We start from the raw sequence: 21485 nt of genomic DNA, 5'->3' as shown, positions 1-21485 counted from the left end.
ATCATCTATGTGAAATGCCGGTTTATGGAGTGGCTAAATTTCGGTGCTGTATTTGGGAACCCAAATGTTAGAGTTGTCATTGCACCAGATTCAGAAGACCTATTTTTTTGGATTAAAAAGATTTTCTGTTTGGTGTTAAAACATGTTGCTTACTTTCAAAACGTTGAATGTTGACATGCAATACGATGGTCTTGATGGAATTTTGGAAACCCCATTCTCTTTTCTGCAAGGCTTAGGGTTGCTGCCCTCAAGTCCCATTTTTGTGTTCCCGTCTCTGCAGGAGAAATTAGTGCCTTTTAGATTCTGTTGAAGTAACAAGGAAAAATGGTTCAATCTTGGAATAAGAATTATCTACCTCTACAGTCGTATCCAGAGGCTGTTCACTGAATTCATCTGTTTATTGTTGCATGGATGGATTGTCTGGGTTGACGACTGTGTATCTCGAATTTTATTTGAAAAAAAAAAAAAAAAAAAAAAAACACAAAAAAAAAAAAAAAAAAAAAAAAAAAAAACAGTATTTTGTGTCCCCCCCCCCCCCCCCCCTCCCCCTTAGTACGCCCCCCTCCCCGCTCACCTCCCCCCCCCTTTAATGTTTTTTTTTTTCTTTTCTTTTTTTTCCCCCCCCCTTTTTTTTTATAAAAAAAAGGTTTTTTTTTTGGGGGTTGTTTGTTTGTTCCTTTTTTTTTGTTTTTTTATAAAAAGGCCGGTTTGGGTGGGCCGGAGGGGGGGGGTTGGCCCGGCCCAATTAGAATGACAAGACCCAATTTATCATAAGCCCAATGATATTAATATTAATGAGCCATACATGGTCTAGCCCAACTTAGCTAAAGTTACTAATGGGCCACACCTGGCCCAGCCCAACTTAGAAATAACACTAATGGGCTACACTTAGCCCACATTCTAGAAGGGAGGGAGATTCTAGAGGAATCTACATCTATAAAGTATCTTGTATCTAGAAATATCCCTAGAAATATCTAGACCCACTAGAATATTCCTAACCATTAGATTCTAGACACTTGTACAAATCACAACCATTCATTGTATCCTACCTCACCTATAAATAGGGGAGGGATTCATTTGTACAAAGCATCAAACAAGTGAGCAATACAAGTTCTCTCAAGGTTCTCTTTGAGCTCTAAGCTTTCTTCTACTCTCTCTAGCTGGGTTTTAGGCTGACTTAGTGCAAGAAAGTGCTAAGTGCCGGCACGGTTGGCTTAGTCAATAACTAAGGCCGTGACATTTGTGGTATCAGAGCTTCGGTTGGGTGTATCAAGCGTGTGGGAAAACACGATGACGAGCGAGTCCGAGACGTTCAATGGTGCACAAGAGGAGATGAACCGTGGGAGGGAGACCCACACCACCAAGGATAGGCGCAAGGGCAAGGAGAAGTCTGTTGAAGTTGGTGCTACTATGGAGCCACGTCTAACACGGGTAGAGTTGGCGATGGCCGAGGCAAGGGAACGCCTCGACGTTGGGGAGCAAAGGACCGAGGAGCTCGATGGCCGGATGGACGAGCTCAAGGAGTTCCTATTGGGTGCTCTCAACACCATGGAGCACAAACAACAACAACAGCTTGATGCTCTTCAAACCCAAGTGGTGGAAAGGATCGCCGCGGTGGAAGCTCGTGTGCACGAGTTGAGTAGAGAAGTAGCAACGTGCAAGAGAACCACGATTGGAGGGAATGTGTGGCGTGAGGCACCAAGGGTGGAAGTGCCAAAGCCTAAGGCATTCGAGGGAATAAGAGATGCTCGGGAGGTTGACAACTTCCTATGGCACATGGAGCGGTATTTCGAGGCTACGTCGATGGAAGACGAGTCTACCAAGATCAAGACCGTGCAACTCTACCTCACCGAAACCGCAGCTCTATGGTGGAGACGAAGGTACAACGACATGCAAAGAGGTACGTGCACCATAGACACATGGGAAGACTTCAAGAAAGAGCTTAAGAAACAATTTTATCCGGAGAATGCTGCATTCTTGGCCCGAAAGAACATCAAGAGGCTAAAGCACACGGGGTCGATTCGAGACTACGTGAAGGAGTTCTCAACACTCATGTTGGAGGTCCCGAGTATGACCGAAGAGGAACTTCTCTTCGACTTCATGGATGGGCTCCAAAATTGGGCCTCGCAAGAGCTACAACGCCGAGGTGTACAAGATCTTGCTACGGCCATTACGGCGGCGGAGTCCTTAATAGAGTTTAGAAGGGACGAGTCTAAGGCCAAGAAGAGCAATAATGGCAAAGGTGGGGGAGAGAAGGGGTCAAAGACCGACCACACAAGGGAAGGCACAAACAAGTTCTCTTCGAACAAGGAGGGTGGCAAGCAAGAAAAGAAGAAGAAATTCCAGCCCAAAGACAAGTGCTTCCTTTGTGATGGACCACATTGGGCTAGGGATTGCCCAAAACGGAAGGCCCTAAGTGCACTACTCGAAGATAATGGTGAAGAGGAGGCGCACGTGGGATCGTTGCAGCAGCTTGGTGCTATCAAGGCCAAGGAAGACAAAGCCCCTACATCAACAAAGGGGTTGATGTACGTAGAGGCGCGTATCAACGGCAAGGTGGCAAGGGCCATGGTTGATACGGGGGCAACACACAACTTTGTCTCAATGGAGGAGGCAAAGCGTTTGGGGCTCAAAACGAGCAAGGAAAGAGGGAGCCTTAAAGCAGTCAACTCGAAGGCACGCCCTATCGAGGGAGTTGCCAAGGGAGTCGAGATGACAATTGGGGCTTGGAAAGGCACCGTGGACTTGTCGGTCGTGACAATGGACTTGTCGGTCGTGACAATGGACGACTTCGACTTGGTGCTTGGCATGGAATTCTTGACACGGGTCAAGGTCGTACACATGCCATTCTTAAACAAGGTGTGCATTATGGAGGAAGGAGCACCTTGTATGGTCCCAACGATACAAGGGACTAAGGAGGGGCCGAGGCTTCTTTCGGCCATGCAACTGAAGAAGGGAGCCGAAGAGGGGCAAGTCACACATTTGGCAGCACTCTTGGAAGACAAGGAGGATGTCCCCAAGGCAGCCAGACCGAAGGAGGTCAAGAGAACTCTAGAGGAGTTCAAGGACGTAATGCCCCCTGAGTTGCCCAAAAGCCTACAACCAAGGCGAAAAAGGTTGGACGTGGCTAAGTCATACTTAGACAAAGCCACAAAGAAGATGAAGAAGTGGGCCGACAAGGATAGACGACCCGCAAACTTCGAAACTGGGGATATGGTCATGGTGAAGTTACTACCCCAACAATTCAAGTCCTTGCGAAAGGTGCACAAAGGACTGGTTCGTCGGTATGAAGGCCCGTTCAAGATCATGAAGAAGGCGGGTAAGGTTTCTTACCAACTAGACCTCCCACCAAAGCTCAAGATCCATCCTGTCTTCCATGCAAGTATGTTGAAGCCTTACCAAGGAGATGCGGAGGATCCTAGTCGTGGGACTTCTACAAGGGCACCTACGAGCGTAACGACATCCTATGATAAGGAGGCAGAACATATAATGGCGGATCGAATAATGCGCAAACGTGGAGTGCCTCCGAGTCGAGAGTATTTGGTGAAGTGGAAGGGATTGCCCAAGAGTGAAGCAAGTTGGGAACCAGAAAACGCATTGTGGCAGTTCCAAGAACATATAAGGAGGTTCCACGATGAAAACACGACGAGGACGTCGACGGAATAGGTGGGGGAGAATGACACGGCCCAATTAGAATGACAAGACCCAATTTATCATAAGCCCAATGATATTAATATTAATGGGCCATACATGGTCTAGCCCAACTTAGCTAAAGTTACTAATGGGCCACACCTGGCCCAGCCCAACTTAGAAATAACACTAATGGGCTACACTTAGCCCACATTCTAGAAGGGAGGGAGATTCTAGAGGAATCTACATCTATAAAGTATCTTGTATCTAGAAATATCCCTAGAAATATCTAGACCCACTAGAATATTCCTAACCATTAGATTCTAGACACTTGTACAAATCACAACCATTCATTGTATCCTACCTCACCTATAAATAGGGGAGGGATTCATTTGTACAAAGCATCAAACAAGTGAGCAATACAAGTTCTCTCAAGGTTCTCTTTGAGCTCTAAGCTTTCTTCTACTCTCTCTAGCTGGGTTTTAGGCTGACTTAGTGCAAGAAAGTGCTAAGTGCCGGCACGGTTGGCTTAGTCAATAACTAAGGCCGTGACAAAAAAAAAAAAATAAAAAAAAAAACAAAAAAAAAAAAAAAAAAAGGAAAAAAAAAAAAAAAAAAAAAAAAAAAAAAATTTTAAAAAAAAAAAAAAAAAAAAAATAATAAATTTAACCCCTATTATAACCAACACCCCCCCCCCATTTTTTTTTTTTTTTTTTTATTTTTTTTTTTTTGGTTTTGCTTTGCCCCCCCAAAATGGTAGAAACAAAATTTCAACCAATTTATAAAAGGTCATGAATCAGCCAGATGAACCACCAAGTCATCTTCTTTAATCTCACATGAACAAACCATTGACAGACTTTTCTTGATTACATAGAACATTTTCACACATGGTATTTTGCGTCATCTTTCCCCACACTTGTTATTGAAACCACTATACTGTAGGAAAGAAGATACAAACGAAAGATAGATAAGCGATTTAAAAACCGGAACCAACTCTGTACCCAGCAATTATTGAAAAGAATTCATAATTTACATATCTGATTGTCCATTGACGTGTTAGTACAAGTATCTGGGAATCTTAATTTGATTTTGATTCCAATGTTTCCTTCTTTCCAACCAATGTTGTTGGGCTTCTCTGTACAGCCTCCTAAGAGCAACAACCACCGGTAGGAGGCGCCTGATATTCTTGTTTCTGTTTTAAGATGTTCCTCTTTACCATAGTCGATCCTTCTTCCAGAAGACTAGGTACCTCCATTATCTGTAATTTTATCTGGTTAGAAATTCAAACATCTTTGAACTAATATGTTCAAAACACAAATTAACGTTTAACTTTGTTAGAAAACAAGCATTAAATAATCAAAACAGCAGCTGAACTTGAACAAAAAAAAGAGAGAAGAAGAAGAAGAAAAGAGAGATGAAGAACTAGTAGAAGAGGCACGTGATTCTTGCTTAAAAGTCTAGAATCACAGAGCATTTTTATTTATAGCTTTTAATGAATCTAATATAACTTGAGAGACAAGTAATTGTCTTCTAGAAAAAAGAAGCAAAAAATTACAGCTTTAGTAACTTCCTAGCTCCTAAAATAGAAAGTTCTAAAAATAGAAACTACCACCAAAATAAAAACTATGTTTTCTAAAATTCCCAAACTTTTGTAGTAAAACTCCTACATTAGAAATAGAAAGTAGAGTAACATCACTAGCATATACTGTTCACATGAACAGTAACACAAATTTTACTGTTCATGTGAATGGTACCGTGAACAGTAAAAACAGTTTTTTTTACTGTTCACGTGAATAATGTCGTCGTGAACAGTAAATAGCCCAAGTGTATATACTTCAAAAAACTTCATTCAAATATCCATGGTCAATTGCAGCATCTTGTGCCTTGTGCTAGCCCTTAGTTTAGGAGACAAATATGTGGCAAAAACTAAAGACCAATTGGGACAGATGAAAAGATTTCTTGTCAAAACAAAGCCTTCCATCCCCTGTCACAATGAGTCTGTCCATACGAACGTGTTCTAATATGTTCAAGACAACGGGAAGGAAAATGAATCAGTTAAAAGTACTTTTCAGGAACAACACAGATGGAAGATCTCAACAAATGAGAGTGATATTTGTTTCTCATCAGAGAGCGCAAAATATGTTCAGTCAAAAGCCGAAACCTTCCTAATTTTCCTTTTCAGTACTAACCACCAATTAGTCAGTGCTAAATGCCACTAGAAATCTATGTAGTTTATGCTTGTCTTCAGATTCACTAATTTAGGGTGTTGCAAGCCAGTCTGCTTGCAAGCAGCAAATTTATTTCTATGTGATAATGTCTGTAATAATGATGGGCAATCATCTTAATATCCTACAAAATTTGGTAATAAAAAATTACAAGTGAATTATTCATTTTCTTATTCTAATCCAAGGATTTGGTTGAAAAATAAAATAAACTTTAACTACTATATTCGAAAACGTGTATAACTACCATAAGTAAAATGAAGATGCAGAACACGATGTATGACTTTCAGTTACACTAGGGGAGAAAATGAGGTAGTGAAAAATCGATAAGAGGGAGATTCCACAAAGCGATTAGGTTAAGTGTTTGGCCTCAATCATGAATAAGAAGATAATATAGAGGATCATGTTTTACACAGAATTAAAATAGTATGGATGAAGTTGAGAGGTGTGTCTAGGGTGTTTGATCATATATTCATTTGAAACTGTGAAAAGGAAAGAAATTTATATTCAGTCGTATAGCTATGATGAATAGTGTGAGCTTTAAGAAGCATCATATAGATAATCATAATCCAATGTAGCAGAGACGACAATGTTGAGATGGAGTATAGCCAAACTAGGAAGGATAAAGTAAAATAGTAATACTGGAGCTGATTTCACGGTAGCTTCAAGCCTCTGACACATTATAGCTATAAGAAAGCAATTTGAGGAGGTATGGCGATGTTCAATGGAAGCCTTTGGATGCCCTAGTATGGAGGAATGATTTGTCAGACTTAAGAACTGAAAGATATCTAGTGTAGAGGACTGATTTGATTCAGATAAGAACTGAACGAGTCAAGGGAAACCTAAAATGAGATCACGAGTAGTGACATGGAAAAGAAATGCACAGCCTTTTTCTTAAAGTAGAAGATGAGTGCAAACCTTAGGCCTTCCAGCAAGTATCATGGTACAAGAACTCACAAAGTCACAGGATCTAGATATCTCAGTTTTGAAAAACCACTACGAGATTATGTGGGAGGCCTACGAAATAGTAAATCTTGAATGAGATCTCGGTTGAGTCGAGATCTCAGTACAATCTCGGTCCAACCGCTGTTATAAATATCCCCCGACTTGATCTAGTCGAGATATCTCGACTCCATCTTGGCAAAATTTTGGTCCTCTTGTCTTCTTCCCTGCACTCTTGTGGTGTAACTTGAAAGTTATAACTAAGCCAATCTTGTCATGTCAATGTGAGCTTAGTAATTTCTACTGTGATGATGAAGATGAGCATGTGTGATGTACAATATACTAGGAGGAAGGATGGAGTCAATGGTTATGCCTGTGGAGCCTTTTTCTGTCAGCACTTTAATCATCACTGTTGCTATAGCCCGTAGGATGTTTATAGTGTCTTCCCTCAGAAAGAATGTGAAACCAAAGGGAGTTCCGGTCTCACATGGGAGTGCTGCTGGTATGGACCTGATATCTGTGCGCAGTAATGCTCTTCCCTATACCGTAAAGAACCCCTGGAGGAGTGGGTGTCTCAACTCCTTCCTTAGTTACTATGACTTTGTCAACATGGCCTAGGTCGTTCCCTATATTGCCCTTGTTCTCAGTATCACCTAAGTCTGCAGTCTCTGTCAGGGTAGCTTCAAGGGCTACCTCTTCTTGTGTCCTAGACTGAAGGTATGATGAATATTGCATGGAGGGGAAACTAGGTCAAACAACTTTAGTCTCACCTCAAATTTTTGGGGCAGCAACTCTGGAGCTCCAAATTTAGGGCCATGGTAGTCTTTTGCTAGTGTACTTGGTACTGGCTCAACATGGTCTTGTGTGCTGTCCAAGTGCCTTTTGTTGTCAGAAAACTCTTCTGGGTCCTTAGATGTAGACACTGTACTTCCTTTGGAGGAGTTGGCTGGTGGCTTAGGGAGACTCTCTCTCCCTTCTTTGAGAATAATTACTGACTGGGTAGTTCTGTGTAGTGACTAGGGCAGCTGATTCCCCACCTTTTTGCCATGTTTGCAAGCCTGGAATTCAACTTAATTGCTTGAGTGAGAATCTGTCCTAGCCATTGACTTATTTTTCGCCCATCCACAGTGCTGCCTTCAGCTGGTTCTTGTCTGATACCAATAATGCAACCCAGGGTTTGGGTTAATTCTTCAGGATCTTCTTAGGTAAAAACCAGCACAAAACTAGGGTTTCAGGGTGTTTTGGCTAGGGGCTGTGGGGTCTCTATGCCTGCTGTGATTGGTCATTCAGGTATGAAATTTCAATTAGAAACCAAATTAGGATTTGAAACAAGGTTGCTAAGGTTAGGCCAAGCTCTGCCTTGCAGTTTGTGCAGATTCAGAACTTATTCTAATGGTTCTGGTGCATGGACAAGGTCAGAATTAGGCTCAGGTTTCAGGAGGTTTGATGTTATTGAAATTCTGAAAATTCTGTTTCTCAGAATTTGGTCAAAGCAGGGGACTAAATGGGAAAGGGGAAAAATTCTGCTATGGGCAGAACAGGGGAAGGGCAGGGTGTCTTGTGAATGGGGGAGAAGATGAGGGAAAGGATGCGATGGGTGGTGGGGGAGCTTCAACTTACTTGGTTGCTGTGAAGTGCATGTGTACTGCTGGAATGCTTTTGAAGAAGATGAATAGCTACTAGAATTTCGTAACTTTGAGAATTGCTCTCCAGCCCAGGCTGTAAGGGTTCCTTCCCCGTGGCCCAAGCCTCTGTTTAACTCAAAATCTAATCTACTTTATTCAGAAATAATGAGGCTATTTATAGCCAATTACCAGAATTTTTGAGGCCCAATCTTGGTAACATCATTATGTTTTCTAAGTCTGCATCTTCACTTCTTCAGCACAATGGTTTCAAACTTAGGGTCTAATGTAACTTACATTTACAATTGTTTTTACCATCAATCTGAGGTCACCAATGTGTTTAGAAGGTCAAAAATAGGCTAGACAGCAATTTCTAGCCCCAAAAGACCTTAAAGCTCACCGAGATGGGCCACCAAGTTGGATTGAGATGGGAGGAAGTTTTCCTCCAACTCAGTGAGATCTTGGTTCTTTGGCCTCGAGAAGGCCACCAGAAGTTGTTGTACCCTAAAAAGTATCAACTTGAAAGAGCTGATTGGAAGGTGTAACTGACCCATTATTAGGGATGAGGATGACTTCTTGTTGGGTTTGTATAATGTTTTATTTAGTTCGGTTAAATCATACGTGCTAACCTTTGTTGTAGTGCATGCGATGAATTTCTCATGTTCCCTGATTTTAACTCTCTCATGTGATACAATGATCATGCTTTAGAATATTCATAACTTGATAAAAATGACAGATAAACAGAATTATAGGTTTAACTAGCTTGACTGAGGTGCCTAAAACCATCCTTAATCCGCAACTTGATTTGAACCCTATCTCACGATTGGACCAGTTTGTTTGAAGTCATATTTCATATGTGGGTCCTACAGGATCCTACTCAAGGTGTTTACTTCTACCTATTTCTCTGTTTTTCTCCCAAGTGAAGGAAAAAAATATTCTCTTCGACAGGACAGGAGGACGAAAATCTGTTCTCAGAGATGGTGATTAGAGAAACAACTTCAGTTAAGCAAAATCCATGCCCTGAGGCTTAGTTTGCCTTAAAATTGAGAGGGTCCATACAGGATAATACATCAATGTGGTCAATGTATCATGTCCCTCATTAGATAAGTTGGTGATAGAAAGAGATTACGCTAAGCATTCAAGACCAGATTAGGCTCCACAAATCTTAATATGGATGGGCTATGTTTAAGCAACTTTGAGTTTTGGCTGATGTGCCATGGTATCAGTTGATCAGTGTTAAGCTGATCCAATCCCAATACATGAAACCTTGAGTACATTGCAGTCACTTGTGGAAAAAGTTCCCCAGTCAAAACAAGGAGAAGCATATAAATGACCATACAACTCATGAATGATGATATGAAATATAAAGCATGACATAATTATACACAGTTTTTCATCGAAGATTTAGTCATAAAGTCCCAAATCCTTGGATGTATATGTTGGGTTCATGTTGATTGATATATAGGCAGAGTTTTAGTGAACCCCAAAGGTTTCTACCCACCAATGAACCAAAAGAGAAAGTTATAGTATCCGTTCTCAAACAAAACTTTATTTTGTGTCAATTATAGTACTTTATCCATGCTTTGCCTGACTATTTACCACAGTAAGGCAAGCACACACAGAACCTAAATAGTTAACATTGTGTTTATCAAATAATAGATCTAAACCATACAGCTCCACTGCTAAGTTGCAGCCAACCACCTTAAGGAAGTACTAGCATGCTAAATGTCGGAGTATATTTAATTATACAGCTGATAATATGAAAACATACCACAATTTAATTCTGGTGCAATTTTTGCAGGTTATAGATTGAAAAAGAACGCTGAGTTCTGGAGAGCCTACCTTCAACGCAAGTTCCTCAAAGCATTTTTCAACATTTTGCCTAGTTTTTGCACTGCATTCTAAAAATAAACATCCATACTGCTGTGCAAAAGCCATTCCCTCCTCTTTGGTAACAACCCGTTCGCTTTCCTGAAAGCACCACGTGCCGTTAGAACACAGAGCACACACAGAGAGCAGACAATGGCAGAATTTAACCAAGGAAAGGTGAGAAAATATGAAAAATAAAATAAAAAGAAGCAGACAAAAGACACTCAAGTTCTCCATTATAAACATGCAAGTCCCACAGACTTTTGAAAACAGTAAAAGAAATCCACGTACAGATAACAATCATGAGGCATCAAGGGAATGCCATGTATCATAATGGAAAACATGAATGAGTTCAAATAAACCAATTGCTTCTGAAGAGCCTACATTCTAAGGTTCGTCGAGCAAGAAGTAGTTTCCATGCACTCCACCGCGACAAGTCAAAATCGAAAGCCTTCAAATTACAAAGATGATCAATAATTATACACTGCAACCCATTCCTTCTGGTTAAAATTGAATTTTTATGCGAGGAGTTTCACTAAATCCAGGAGATTCCAAGAACCTTAGAAATTTGGCTATGATCTCTACAAGTTAGTACACATTCTAAAGAATAGAGCCAGATGCGGCAACACTGAGGGACAAAGCTGACAAAAGAATCTTCACCCACTCCTCCCCTCCCCTGACATGAGATGTCTCTTAGTAACTCCAATATTAAATTCATCAAATGCTTCTCTATTGAGACATCCTTCACAAAAAGTTAACCCTTTTTTTCTCCCTTTCTATCACAAAATATGTACGATTGCTAACAAATAGGACAGATCAAATCAAATTATTTAACAAAGCAAATTTTCAAACCTGAGAAATATTAGACAACAGCTCAGACAAAACTTCTTGGGAATTTTAATTTTTGGAACTAGTCCTTCCGCTATTGTCTTAAAGACTATGAGGTTTCTAGTAACTGATACACAAAATACCAGAAGTACTGTTTTCATTTAAAATCAAGTACAAAGATTAACATCTTTTTTTTCTTATGAATTAAATTAACTTTTTTATTGAAGAGAAAGTATACTTAGAAAAAGGAGTTCATGAACTACTTTTTACAACAACTTACTGAAAAATACAACTGAAAGAACTGTGATTTTAAATGTGAGAATTTGAAAGAAGAAAGGACAGATCTTGAGAGCATCTTCTTAATATGGGAATACTGACAAAAAGTAGAATGTTGGGGGAAGAAGGAATGCAAACAAGATTTATGAGGAGGGTTGAATATTAGGTTTCAGGGTGACACTCAATGAAGTTGAGAATCAGAAAAGATTCATACTGAAAAACAATGCAATAATTTGAGAATTAAAAAGAACAGAACCACTGTACCTGGAGTAAGAAAATACTTATTCTAAGTTTACATTACAAACTTGGAGAAGAAGATCTCTCTTCTAATAGCTTTAGTATTGGTATCAACAATGATATTTACCTCTAGTGGATCTGCTACAAATTGAAACCATTCTATCAGTCCACCCAAAAGATGTGAGTTCACTTACCAAAGATTCTGACTCTTTCAAATCTCAACAAAGTGGAAGCTATGAGGTGTTAAATTATGTACACTTTTGTAATGTGTGGGTCCTGCCCCAAATCTAAAAGTTCAAGGTCATGTCTAAACTCATGGCAGCACTTCATGCATATTTTAGGCACGAAGAGAGGGGTCATGTAATGGAAGTACAATACATTGTTTACTATCTGATTTTGAATTTCCCTTTTATAGAAAAAAATCCCAACGAAGTATCACCTAACATTTTCATTAGTTTTCTTTTGGAAACAGGTGAGCCTGCTTGAAACATCAGCATTAAATTTGTTTGCAATTGAAATAGATAGGTTTGCTGCACAGTCAGAAGCTTAAATACACATGCGGCTAAAAGTTAAGGTATGCAATACAGAAGGATGCGTCAAATTGCGCTATAACAAGTTTATAAGTAAAATAAGAATAAAACTAAAGGATACATTAAATTGCACTATAAGGAGTTTATAAATAAAATAAGAACAATACAGGGACACTCAAATTGCATTATAAATATTTCATCTTAATTAACATACTGAACTCTACATGGTGAGCCTTGGTTCAACAGTAAAGGTTGCTCCATTGTGAACAAGTTGGTCATGGGTTCCAGTATGGAAACAGCCTCTCTGCGAAGCAGGGTAAGACTGCATATGACCCACCTCCCCCGACACTGCAGTGGAGGTAACCTAGTGCACTGGGCGTGCCTTTTTTACTTTTTTCTTTTTAACAGAACCAATTCTAGAATTCCAAAATCAGTTTAAGAGGTTGGGGAGGACAGTGAATGTCAACCAGGAAACAGCATTAATAACTTCCATAAAGCAAAGAACTATTAATCAACAAGCAGAAGCATACTAGCATATACTAGAACCAGAAATGTAAAGACCAGGTAAACTCTTGAAAAATAAAATAAAATCCAACATCATACTGATACACCGCAGACAGAGAAACAACATAGAGCTTACCTTATCTACTTTGTTTCCAACTAGCATTTTTATGCAGTCCTGATTGGTGGAGTAAAGTTCTATCTCCTTGGCCCATATATCTGACAAGTTTGTAAAGGTTTCTCGCCGTGTGACATCGTAAACTAAAATGAGAAACGAATTGTAAAATAGTTAATTTAATCTAGGAAAGGAAAGGATGCATGGTTATGGAGATTTTAGGGAAGTAAAGAAGCTCACACATCATAAAACAGAAACATGTACATTTCAAGTAACAGTAGTTTGCTACTTCTATCTGTTCCACTGTCTAATAAGCACAGACGTCTAGTTTAGGTGCCGGAGTTCCATAAAAGATGATCATGAACAGAATTTTTTTTCCAGCATTTGAAGGATTATTTTAGACTTTCTATTTGATATTTTGATGTTGAAGAAAGCATTGGGCAACAAAAACAGCCAAATTTTTTTTATACTTTTGATTGAGCATGTTTAAAAGAGAACCATGTAATAAAAATGTGCCAATATCACTTATAAACCAGCAACTGGGAAACATTGTTAAAGAGAGGCCCTGTTAATGGAAATGATAAATATTTAACAACAATATTCTATTCAAGCATAAAACTAGAGAAAGATGATTTTTCTATTCAAGTGACAAGGAATATAAACTATTTCACATTTGTAGTAGCATACCAAGAATGATCCCTTGGGCATTTCTGTAGTATGAGCTCGTTAATGTCCTAAACCTTTCCTGTCCAGCTGCAGTGAAACATGACGTAATCGAGATTCATTCAGCCAGCAGTCAAAATATAATCCTCTTCAAACATTATGTAGCGAAAGACTTTATCATGATTAATAAAGTGAGGGAAAAAAAAAGAAAAAAAAAAAAAAAAAGAGCCACTAAGAGCATGTATTAAGTAGCTCAAGTTTCTTTATACTTGCACTACATCAGAATTGGAGCCAACAGATTAAAAAGTAAATACATAAAAGCAAAAAACCTAACATGCATTGAAAGAAAAGGCATGAAGTTTTAAATATGCTGCCCTGCTAATCTGCAATTATTGAATATGAACAAGCTAATAAGAATAATAATGGCTCTTCCTCTTCTATTTTATTTGTCTCAAGACCAGTAAATTTAAGTTCAAGGAATATGCAAACTTCCACTTCCAATAGTGTATTCTTAGAGCAGATAACATATTCAAATGCATGTTAGAATTTAGTAGCAGCAAAGATTTGAAATGAGAGAATAGTCATTAACATATTTAATTGCATATTGAACATTTATTAGCTGCATATAGTTGAAACAAGAGAATACTCATTTTACGCTTGGTAAGGCAATATAAAAGTAACTAAAGACAGAATAATGAGTTCACATAATGAATGACTAATGACTGCCACAGAAATTATAATATAGGTATATGCAAGGAGCTGAATGAGTGATGGCAAGGGCAGTAATCCATAGTGGAGGTTGGTCTAGTCACACACCCTTACTTCAGTTACTATGCAGACGTTCAGTGTCTATGCAGTTGTTCAAATCGGCAGTTGAGCAAGGTAGTAATGATGGTGATGTAGGGATCATGAAACTGACAGTTACATGCCATCAATGGTACATATTAGTATCAAATGAATGGAATGGTATACTTTGATATAACTCAATCCACACACAGAGTAGGGAGATCAGACTGCCTCTGTAAAGGCAAACTGAACCAGTTCTTCTCCAAACTGTCTACTCTCTTATCATTTTGGTAATTCCCCAGAGTCTTTCTTCTCATCCAAGAGAGCACAATAGGCAAAAGGGATATCATATATACCAAAATAGCACATCACTACATCACCATAAACTTCAGAGCATAGCTTCAATAACAGTATAATTGTGGGCCATGCCTGTCAGCCTCTTTATTTTTGAAGAGGGGATAGAATTCCGCAACAAACAATGAAATAAAATAAAATAAAATAAAAACTACATAGGAAAGCCTAACAGTTCTATGTAGTGGGTCTTATTACGTAAGAGCTCAAAAAGGCAGAGAGTTCCAACATCTCAAAACAAAGCTGTCTCTGAGGAAAAAACACTTAAGTAGATAGTGTTCTAATTAGAAGTAACTTTTAACTTAACAGGGAAGAAGAATTAACTAGCTGAAAACAACAATATAAGGACCAAATGAATATGAGATATCCCAGCAGGGGGTTTTGAGGAGGTACACTAAGTTCAGAACTCCTAAATCAGCCAAGTCACCGAGATGACCTGGTGAGTTGACTTTTTCTCCTTGGGTACTTTTGAGAGTACAATTGATTTGCGTCTCATAGTAACGGAAAAGATCACCACTTAGGGAATCTAACTTATGTGGTAAGAGAACCACTTTCGACAAACACCGCATCACAAACAGAAGTTTCTGGTGTTGGTGGTATGATTGTTAGCCAGTAGTTGCTTAAAAGAGTGCTTGACCACCTCATCAATGAGACAGGATTTCAACTGCCGAATCTCATACTCCTGAGTCTCTCATCATAGGATTTATTGACTCCTCATATAAAGACAACACTAGGTAATCACCCAAATCATGAGACATAATCCTACAGCGTTATTGTGAATATATGATAAGATGTGATTGCTTCATTCACAGCTTCAAACAATGAGAAGAGTCATATGAATTGAGACTTGAGGCTGGTGGACAAAACTCTAATCATTGTCTGCAAAACTAATCGTTTCACCCTACTTACTTTATAGCTCATCATTCCAAATAATAGCAGTTTCACATAATCCCCTTTTAAAAACACATGAACAGACCTTCCCATTAGTCTCACCATAATAGAATCCTGGTCCAATTCCCACCTGAATTCCTATCCCTTGTGAGAACAAGGCCTGCTAAATGCATGACTCCTTCCAGAAACAGAATCCATGGTTGCCATTCACTGGGAAGGTTCCAGGTCCCCCTATTTTTCAGCAATTACCCTGTCCCTATAGTGTTTTAAGTGACGAACAAACTTGAAAGGCAAATTAAAGTACTGCTTCCCGCTCTGGATTAGCGATTAAAAAAAAGGCTCCAATTTGAAGGATACAAGAAATATATGTGAGTAACAGATTAATTCACTAGCAATAGAAAAAATTATCATCGAACATGCAACCAAAGACTATTTCATCTCTCAAGCTTGAATTGTAACTGATCCCTTTGATGGCTGACATATAGTCAGATGATAACCAGAAGGACATACATAATGTCTGGATTAAAAAGAAAATTATTAAAGATGAGAGAAAATATGTAAGCATGAATTTAAAAGGTCAACCGATAAGATTAGACACCTACCTAAGACAAGACTGGTAAAGAACTAACTTCACCTCCATTTAGAAATACAAAAAATTGGATTAAAATTTTTTGAAAGACGGAAAAAAAAGAAGGTAAGCATAGACATAAAAGGACATCTGATAAGATCAAAACACAGAACTAAAGACAATATGGAAAAGACCAAATCACTTCCATTTTTACCTGTATCCCAAATTGTGAGCTTCAACCTCTTGTCACCAACTGTGAGTTGCTTAATCTTAAAATCCACACCTGGAAATGGTTAAGAAACACCTAGATCAATGTATGATCAGACAGCTAAATACAATGCTTCCAACAAAGCTAAAAGCATCTTGTCACCATTTAAATCAAAATGTGAACAATATACCATTGACAACCTGAACAATTGAAGATTAAGTGAGCATCTATGATGGCACAAGCTCATGTAATCCCACCAAATTAAATAATACAGTTTCAGGTAGCTACGCGGCGATAGAAAAGATGCAAAGCAGTCTTTTGGTGGTTAAAAGAATAATTTGTTGACTATAATCAACAAAAATTATGACAAAAAGAAAATTAGAAGGGGGAACAAAAAGACCCCGGCATTGCATTTAGATAGCCATAAGTCTTAATATCATATGATCTGGATCACAATATCCTGCTCATTTTGATGACAAGTGAGGGTTTAATTCAGGAACAATTTTGAACTGTCAAAGCAGTCAGCACAATCTCCTCCAGATAAAGCAGCAAATTCTCTGAAGCATAGAAGAGCAACATTTCTAATTGAATCTCAGCTCTATCTAGAGATAGTATATACACACAATAGTTCTAGACCCTACCTGAGCATTGCATACATATGCTTTTCCATGAGAATTATCCTTCTCCAATTCAAGTTCATGACAACTAAAAGTTTTCTACTCTCTTTTTTTAGTGGATTCCTTGTTAGGTTAAACTAACTTTAAATCCTGCTATTCACCCAAATTTTCATGAGCATTATGCTTCTCCAAAATAAATTCATGATAACTAAACTTACCAACTCTTATAGTATTTAGTTAAGTTAAATGAACCTTGAATCCTGCCCTAAATCCTGCGCAACCATTTACAGTGTGTTCAAACGACACGTGCAAACCTTTTTTCCTTTTTCTTTTTTTTTTTTAACTGCAAGCATTACAAAGAGGTGCGAAGAAAATTGGTATTCATCGACCAAAAAGATTGGAACAGTTAACAACACAAGTTGTGCCGCGCATTGTCACTCAGTTCATCTCAATTCAAGACTACCAATAAATATAGTTAAATATGACGGCATGAAACTAGGTTCGAAACTATCGCGTTTGAAAGACATCCGCGCCGGCTTCTGATGTACATAAATCACAAAAAACTGTTGGTTATAATAGAATAAGTACAAAGTCAAAGAATAGGCCATCAGTAGTTCAGCCATTCCATTTAAAACGAATCCGAAGCAATAAATTAAACAGTGAGACATGCCTGCATGCATGAATGAGAGCAGAAAACCATAATAAAACTAAGCAGCTTACTTCCTCTCAATCGTCGAATAAAAAATGCAGATCAAAAGACGAACCAGAGCTCAGAAAAACATATAAACAACTACAAAATCATTTTTACGGATGGAAACTGTACCGATAGTGGGAGAGAGACTCTCAACGGTACTGGAGATGAAGCTGACAAGAAGACTACTTTTACCAACACCAGAATCACCGATCAACAAGATCTTGAAAGAGTAATCATAACTGTTAGCAGAACCTGAAGAAGTCCCCATCACTAGAACTCCTAACTAGTATAACTTCCTCGTTTCTTCGTTTCCTCTGTGCGTCTTTCTCTGCAACTCCTCCAAACCCTCTCTCTGATGCAGGCTTCGATCGGCAGTTCTCGAATACTGATCGACTTTAGTGCGAAGCCAGGTAAGAGCAATATTAATACACGAAGGAAGAGAAAAGCAGAAAAAAAAAAAAAGGGAATAAAACAGAGATTCTTATGCTTTGGAGCACAGGTGGGGCTTGTTTGCTGTGTTATTATAGACAGAAGCGCAGAATAAAAGCAAAGGAATGAGAATGAGAATGAGAATGAAAGCAGCAGGCAAACGTATTCTTTAGTTCCGTCGCTTTTCGATATTCCATTGCGTCGTTCCGTTTCATCTCCTTCCCCACCTGGCTGTCTCGGACCTACTGTGTTAGAAAGGAAATGATGGCAAGCTCCGGGGGTAAATCGGGAACAGGAAATCGGAACTGGCGGTTACTTTATCCGTTTGGAAGTCGTTTTCTGAAATCGGGTTTATCTTATTGTGGACTTAAAGAAAGCAGAACAGACCCACGTAACGACACGTTACCAACTTTGACTTGCCACGTACGATACTTGTCTCTTCGTCTCTCTAGTCTCTTCTCTGGTTTGCTTATGGCTACCCTCCGAGGTAGTTTTTTTGCCACGTGTATTGTAGACTCTTACGTGGCACTGGTTTGTCGGGTGTGTATTATATTACATGTCCGTTAGTTAATGAACTTAGCCATTTGAAATAAATATTCAAAGTTCTATCAAAATAAATAATAATTAATAAATAAATAAAAATCCAAAGTCTTAAATCGAAAGGAGATCGATAAGCCCTACAAGCTGATGGTATTTTATTATTTCATTTGAAAGGATGAGTTTTTCCAGATGATGGTTGGCTTGGCTGTCAACAAGTGCGTGTGATATTATTAGTGGAAAGTGGATGAACATCATGGATTGGACCATGCTTAATTGCTTAAACACAAATATAAATAACTGGGTAAAAATGGAAAATATCTTTCTCAGAATAATATAAAGATTAAAATGATTACGTATCAAATACTTTATAATGACAATGGTTTTTTTTTTTTTGGGTTCTCCTCATAGCTACTGCCTCTGAGGCTAGTGATTTTGCCCCAAAAGTCGTTGGCTCTTTAGGAAAATTGGCTCTAAAACCAGCTAGATTGCAACCAACATTTCGTCCATTCTCACCAAACCTCACGCCCCATCTGGTGATCTATGCTGGCCAAGGATTCAACACATCAAATTGGAATCTCCTTTCGACATATTCAGTCTCGGTGACTTATGATTCCTTCAGAAGTTAGGAAGGGGTGATATTGGATCAGTGTATCTAGCAGAGCTAAAAGGCGCCTTAAGTTGCACATTCGCTGCAAGTATAGACGAGAAGGAACTCAAGAGTCAAAACAATGAAGGTAGAGCTAGGACTGCAAGGAAATATTGGAGTTATTTTTGCAACCCGCCCAATGCATGTGGATGAACCTGTGAGGGAGCTATATATGTATAATTTCCCTTGTGCATACATTTTTGGGATTCTCTACTAGGTCGATTAATCAATGGACTAAGGGTATCAATTGTGTGATCGAAAATACCATGCCCTAACAGTATGTACCGAATCAAGCAAGAGAATCACATACGAGAGAGAGAGATTGATGACGGAATTCGGCAATGAATGCCTACATCTCCGGGATTCAAATTTGAATCCAATCCACTATATTCAAGATATTATAGGTAAGGAGAAGAAAGAGAGAAGTTACAGATAACACTTGATACAGGTAGTCAATGGAGCAAATACTCTCATCGAGTATTCTCCTAGCCTCAATGATCAAAAGCCCCAACATAACTCCTCAAAGAATCGCCAAGAATCCATTACCGCAGGAGCTTGAAGAAGAAGCCAGCCATGGAAGCTCCACCGAGAACCCCAAATCACGCAGGACATAAAACCCAAATGAAATCGATTTGCACATATGACTTGAACCAACCTCAAACCCCACATATACATAACCCTGAACCGATTGAACCAAACGGTTCAATTGAAACATCACATAAATAGGAATAGTCCAGATTACCCCTAACAATTTCCCCCTTAATCTGTACATCTAAAATGACTATAGTGAACTGGATTACGACCATCATCATCCACGTGTACCTGCACACAAAAAACAAAGAGACCACAGTACAAAGCAAATAACAAATATGCAAAATACATAGACATGCACTAACTATGCAACACTAAGGACTCAATGCAGATACATCATGCAACAAACTGCACCAGGTAGAGAAACCCTAATCAATAACTCATGATTCACAACTCACTCATATAACCATGAAGAGCACGCATGCACACACTAGGCATATATCTCATAATAGAGACAAACAGAACAAGAGTCATAAAACTTTGGGCTGCATCTCCCCTAAAACTGCAACATATGCAAACCTGATAAACATACAAGACAACAACAAGACATACAACACAATCTAAAAAACAAGTAATATACAACTCAAAACTACAGACACATATATACTAAGAGACAATATCACCAATTCTCAACCAATCAAGACAATGTAGGAATTTAGAAAGAGGCAATGACTTAGTACCACAGTCTGCAGAATTATGCTCAATACTTACCTTTTCAATTAAAAGTGAACCATCAGTTATCTTATCCTTGAGAAAGAAGTATTTAATGTCTATATGCTTGGTCCTATCATGATAAACAGGGTTTTTACACAAGAAGATAGCACTTTGATTATCAATAAAGACAACAGGATTAATCTTTAAAATATCCAGTTCAAACAATAAGCCATTCAACCATATACTTTCTTTCACACATTCAGATGCAGCAACAAGCTTAGCTTTTGTAGTAGACAAAGCAACTACAGTCTGTTGTTGCACCTTCCAACTGATGCAATTACCAGATAACATAAAGAAATAAGAAGATAATGATTTCCTGTTATCTATATTACTAGCATAATCAGAGTCAGTATATCCTTCAAGAATAAGATCACCAGGTGTGAACCTGAATACTAAACCTTTATGAACAGTAACTCTCAAATATCTTAAGAGCCACTTGAGAGCAAGCCAATGCTCTTTACCAGGATTAGACATAAACCTACTCAATACACTAACAGCATGAACAATATCAGGTCTGGTACATATCATAAGATACATAAGAGAACTTAAAATACTAGAATAAAGGATCTTTCACATTTCATTCTTTTCAAAGCTATTCTTAGGACAATGATCATTAGAAAGTTTAAAATGTGCAGCCAAAGAAACATTCACATGTTTACAATTTAACATATTAAATTTCTCAAGAACCTTCAACAAGTATAACCTTTGACCAATGAACATAATATTCTCCCCCTTATTCCTACAAATCTCAATCCCCAAAACTTTCTTGGTTGTCCCAAGTTCTTTCATCTCAACTTCAGATTTCAGCTTGTCTTTAACATCTTGAATAAGATTAGAATCAACACAAGCAATCAATATATCATCAACATAAAGTGTTAGATACAACACAATAGAACCTGAAATGAGAAAATATAGGCAACTATCATAAACACTTTTCTTAAAACCTATACTCAACACAAATGAGTCAAAACGTTTGTTCCATTGCCTGGGAGCTTGTTTTAGTCTATAGAGAGAT

General features: G+C 38.5%; 1 protein-coding gene across 1 annotated transcript; it reads right to left on the bottom strand.

Moving 5' to 3' along the window:
• Positions 1–4446: 4446 nt before the first annotated feature.
• On the bottom strand, positions 4447–18183 carry LOC149023719 (ras-related protein RABC2a-like). Its single transcript, XM_089144222.1, has 6 exons — positions 17680–18183; positions 16246–16314; positions 13460–13525; positions 12797–12918; positions 10259–10387; positions 4447–4888 (listed from the first exon to the last, which is right to left on the bottom strand). Exons 1-6 carry the CDS (start codon positions 17816–17818, stop codon positions 4778–4780), a joined length of 636 nt encoding a protein of 211 aa, XP_089000348.1. The 5' UTR covers positions 17819–18183; the 3' UTR covers positions 4447–4777.
• Between the last annotated feature and the right edge of the window lie 3302 nt (positions 18184–21485).

Source organism: Hakea prostrata, chromosome 2, assembly GCF_041222555.1.
Source record: "Hakea prostrata isolate BN-2017 chromosome 2, UWA_Hpros_2, whole genome shotgun sequence".
NCBI classification, from domain to species: domain Eukaryota; kingdom Viridiplantae; phylum Streptophyta; class Magnoliopsida; order Proteales; family Proteaceae; genus Hakea; species Hakea prostrata.
Note: the sequence above shows the minus strand (reverse complement) of the source record. Positions and strands in the feature narration are given on the sequence as shown.

Bases quoted from the DNA above. Each gene is read 5' to 3' on its own strand.
- LOC149023719 (XM_089144222.1), bottom strand. From the start codon at position 17,818: ATGGGGACTTCTTCAGGTTCTGCTAACAGTTATGATTACTCTTTCAAG. The intron at 13,526-16,245 runs GTAAAAATGGAA...GTTTCACTGCAG, and splicing joins GCTCACAATTTGGGATACAG to CTGGACAGGAAAGGTTTAGG. The intron at 10,388-12,796 runs GTAAGCTCTATG...TGGTGCTTTCAG, and splicing joins TTGGAAACAAAGTAGATAAG to GAAAGCGAACGGGTTGTTAC.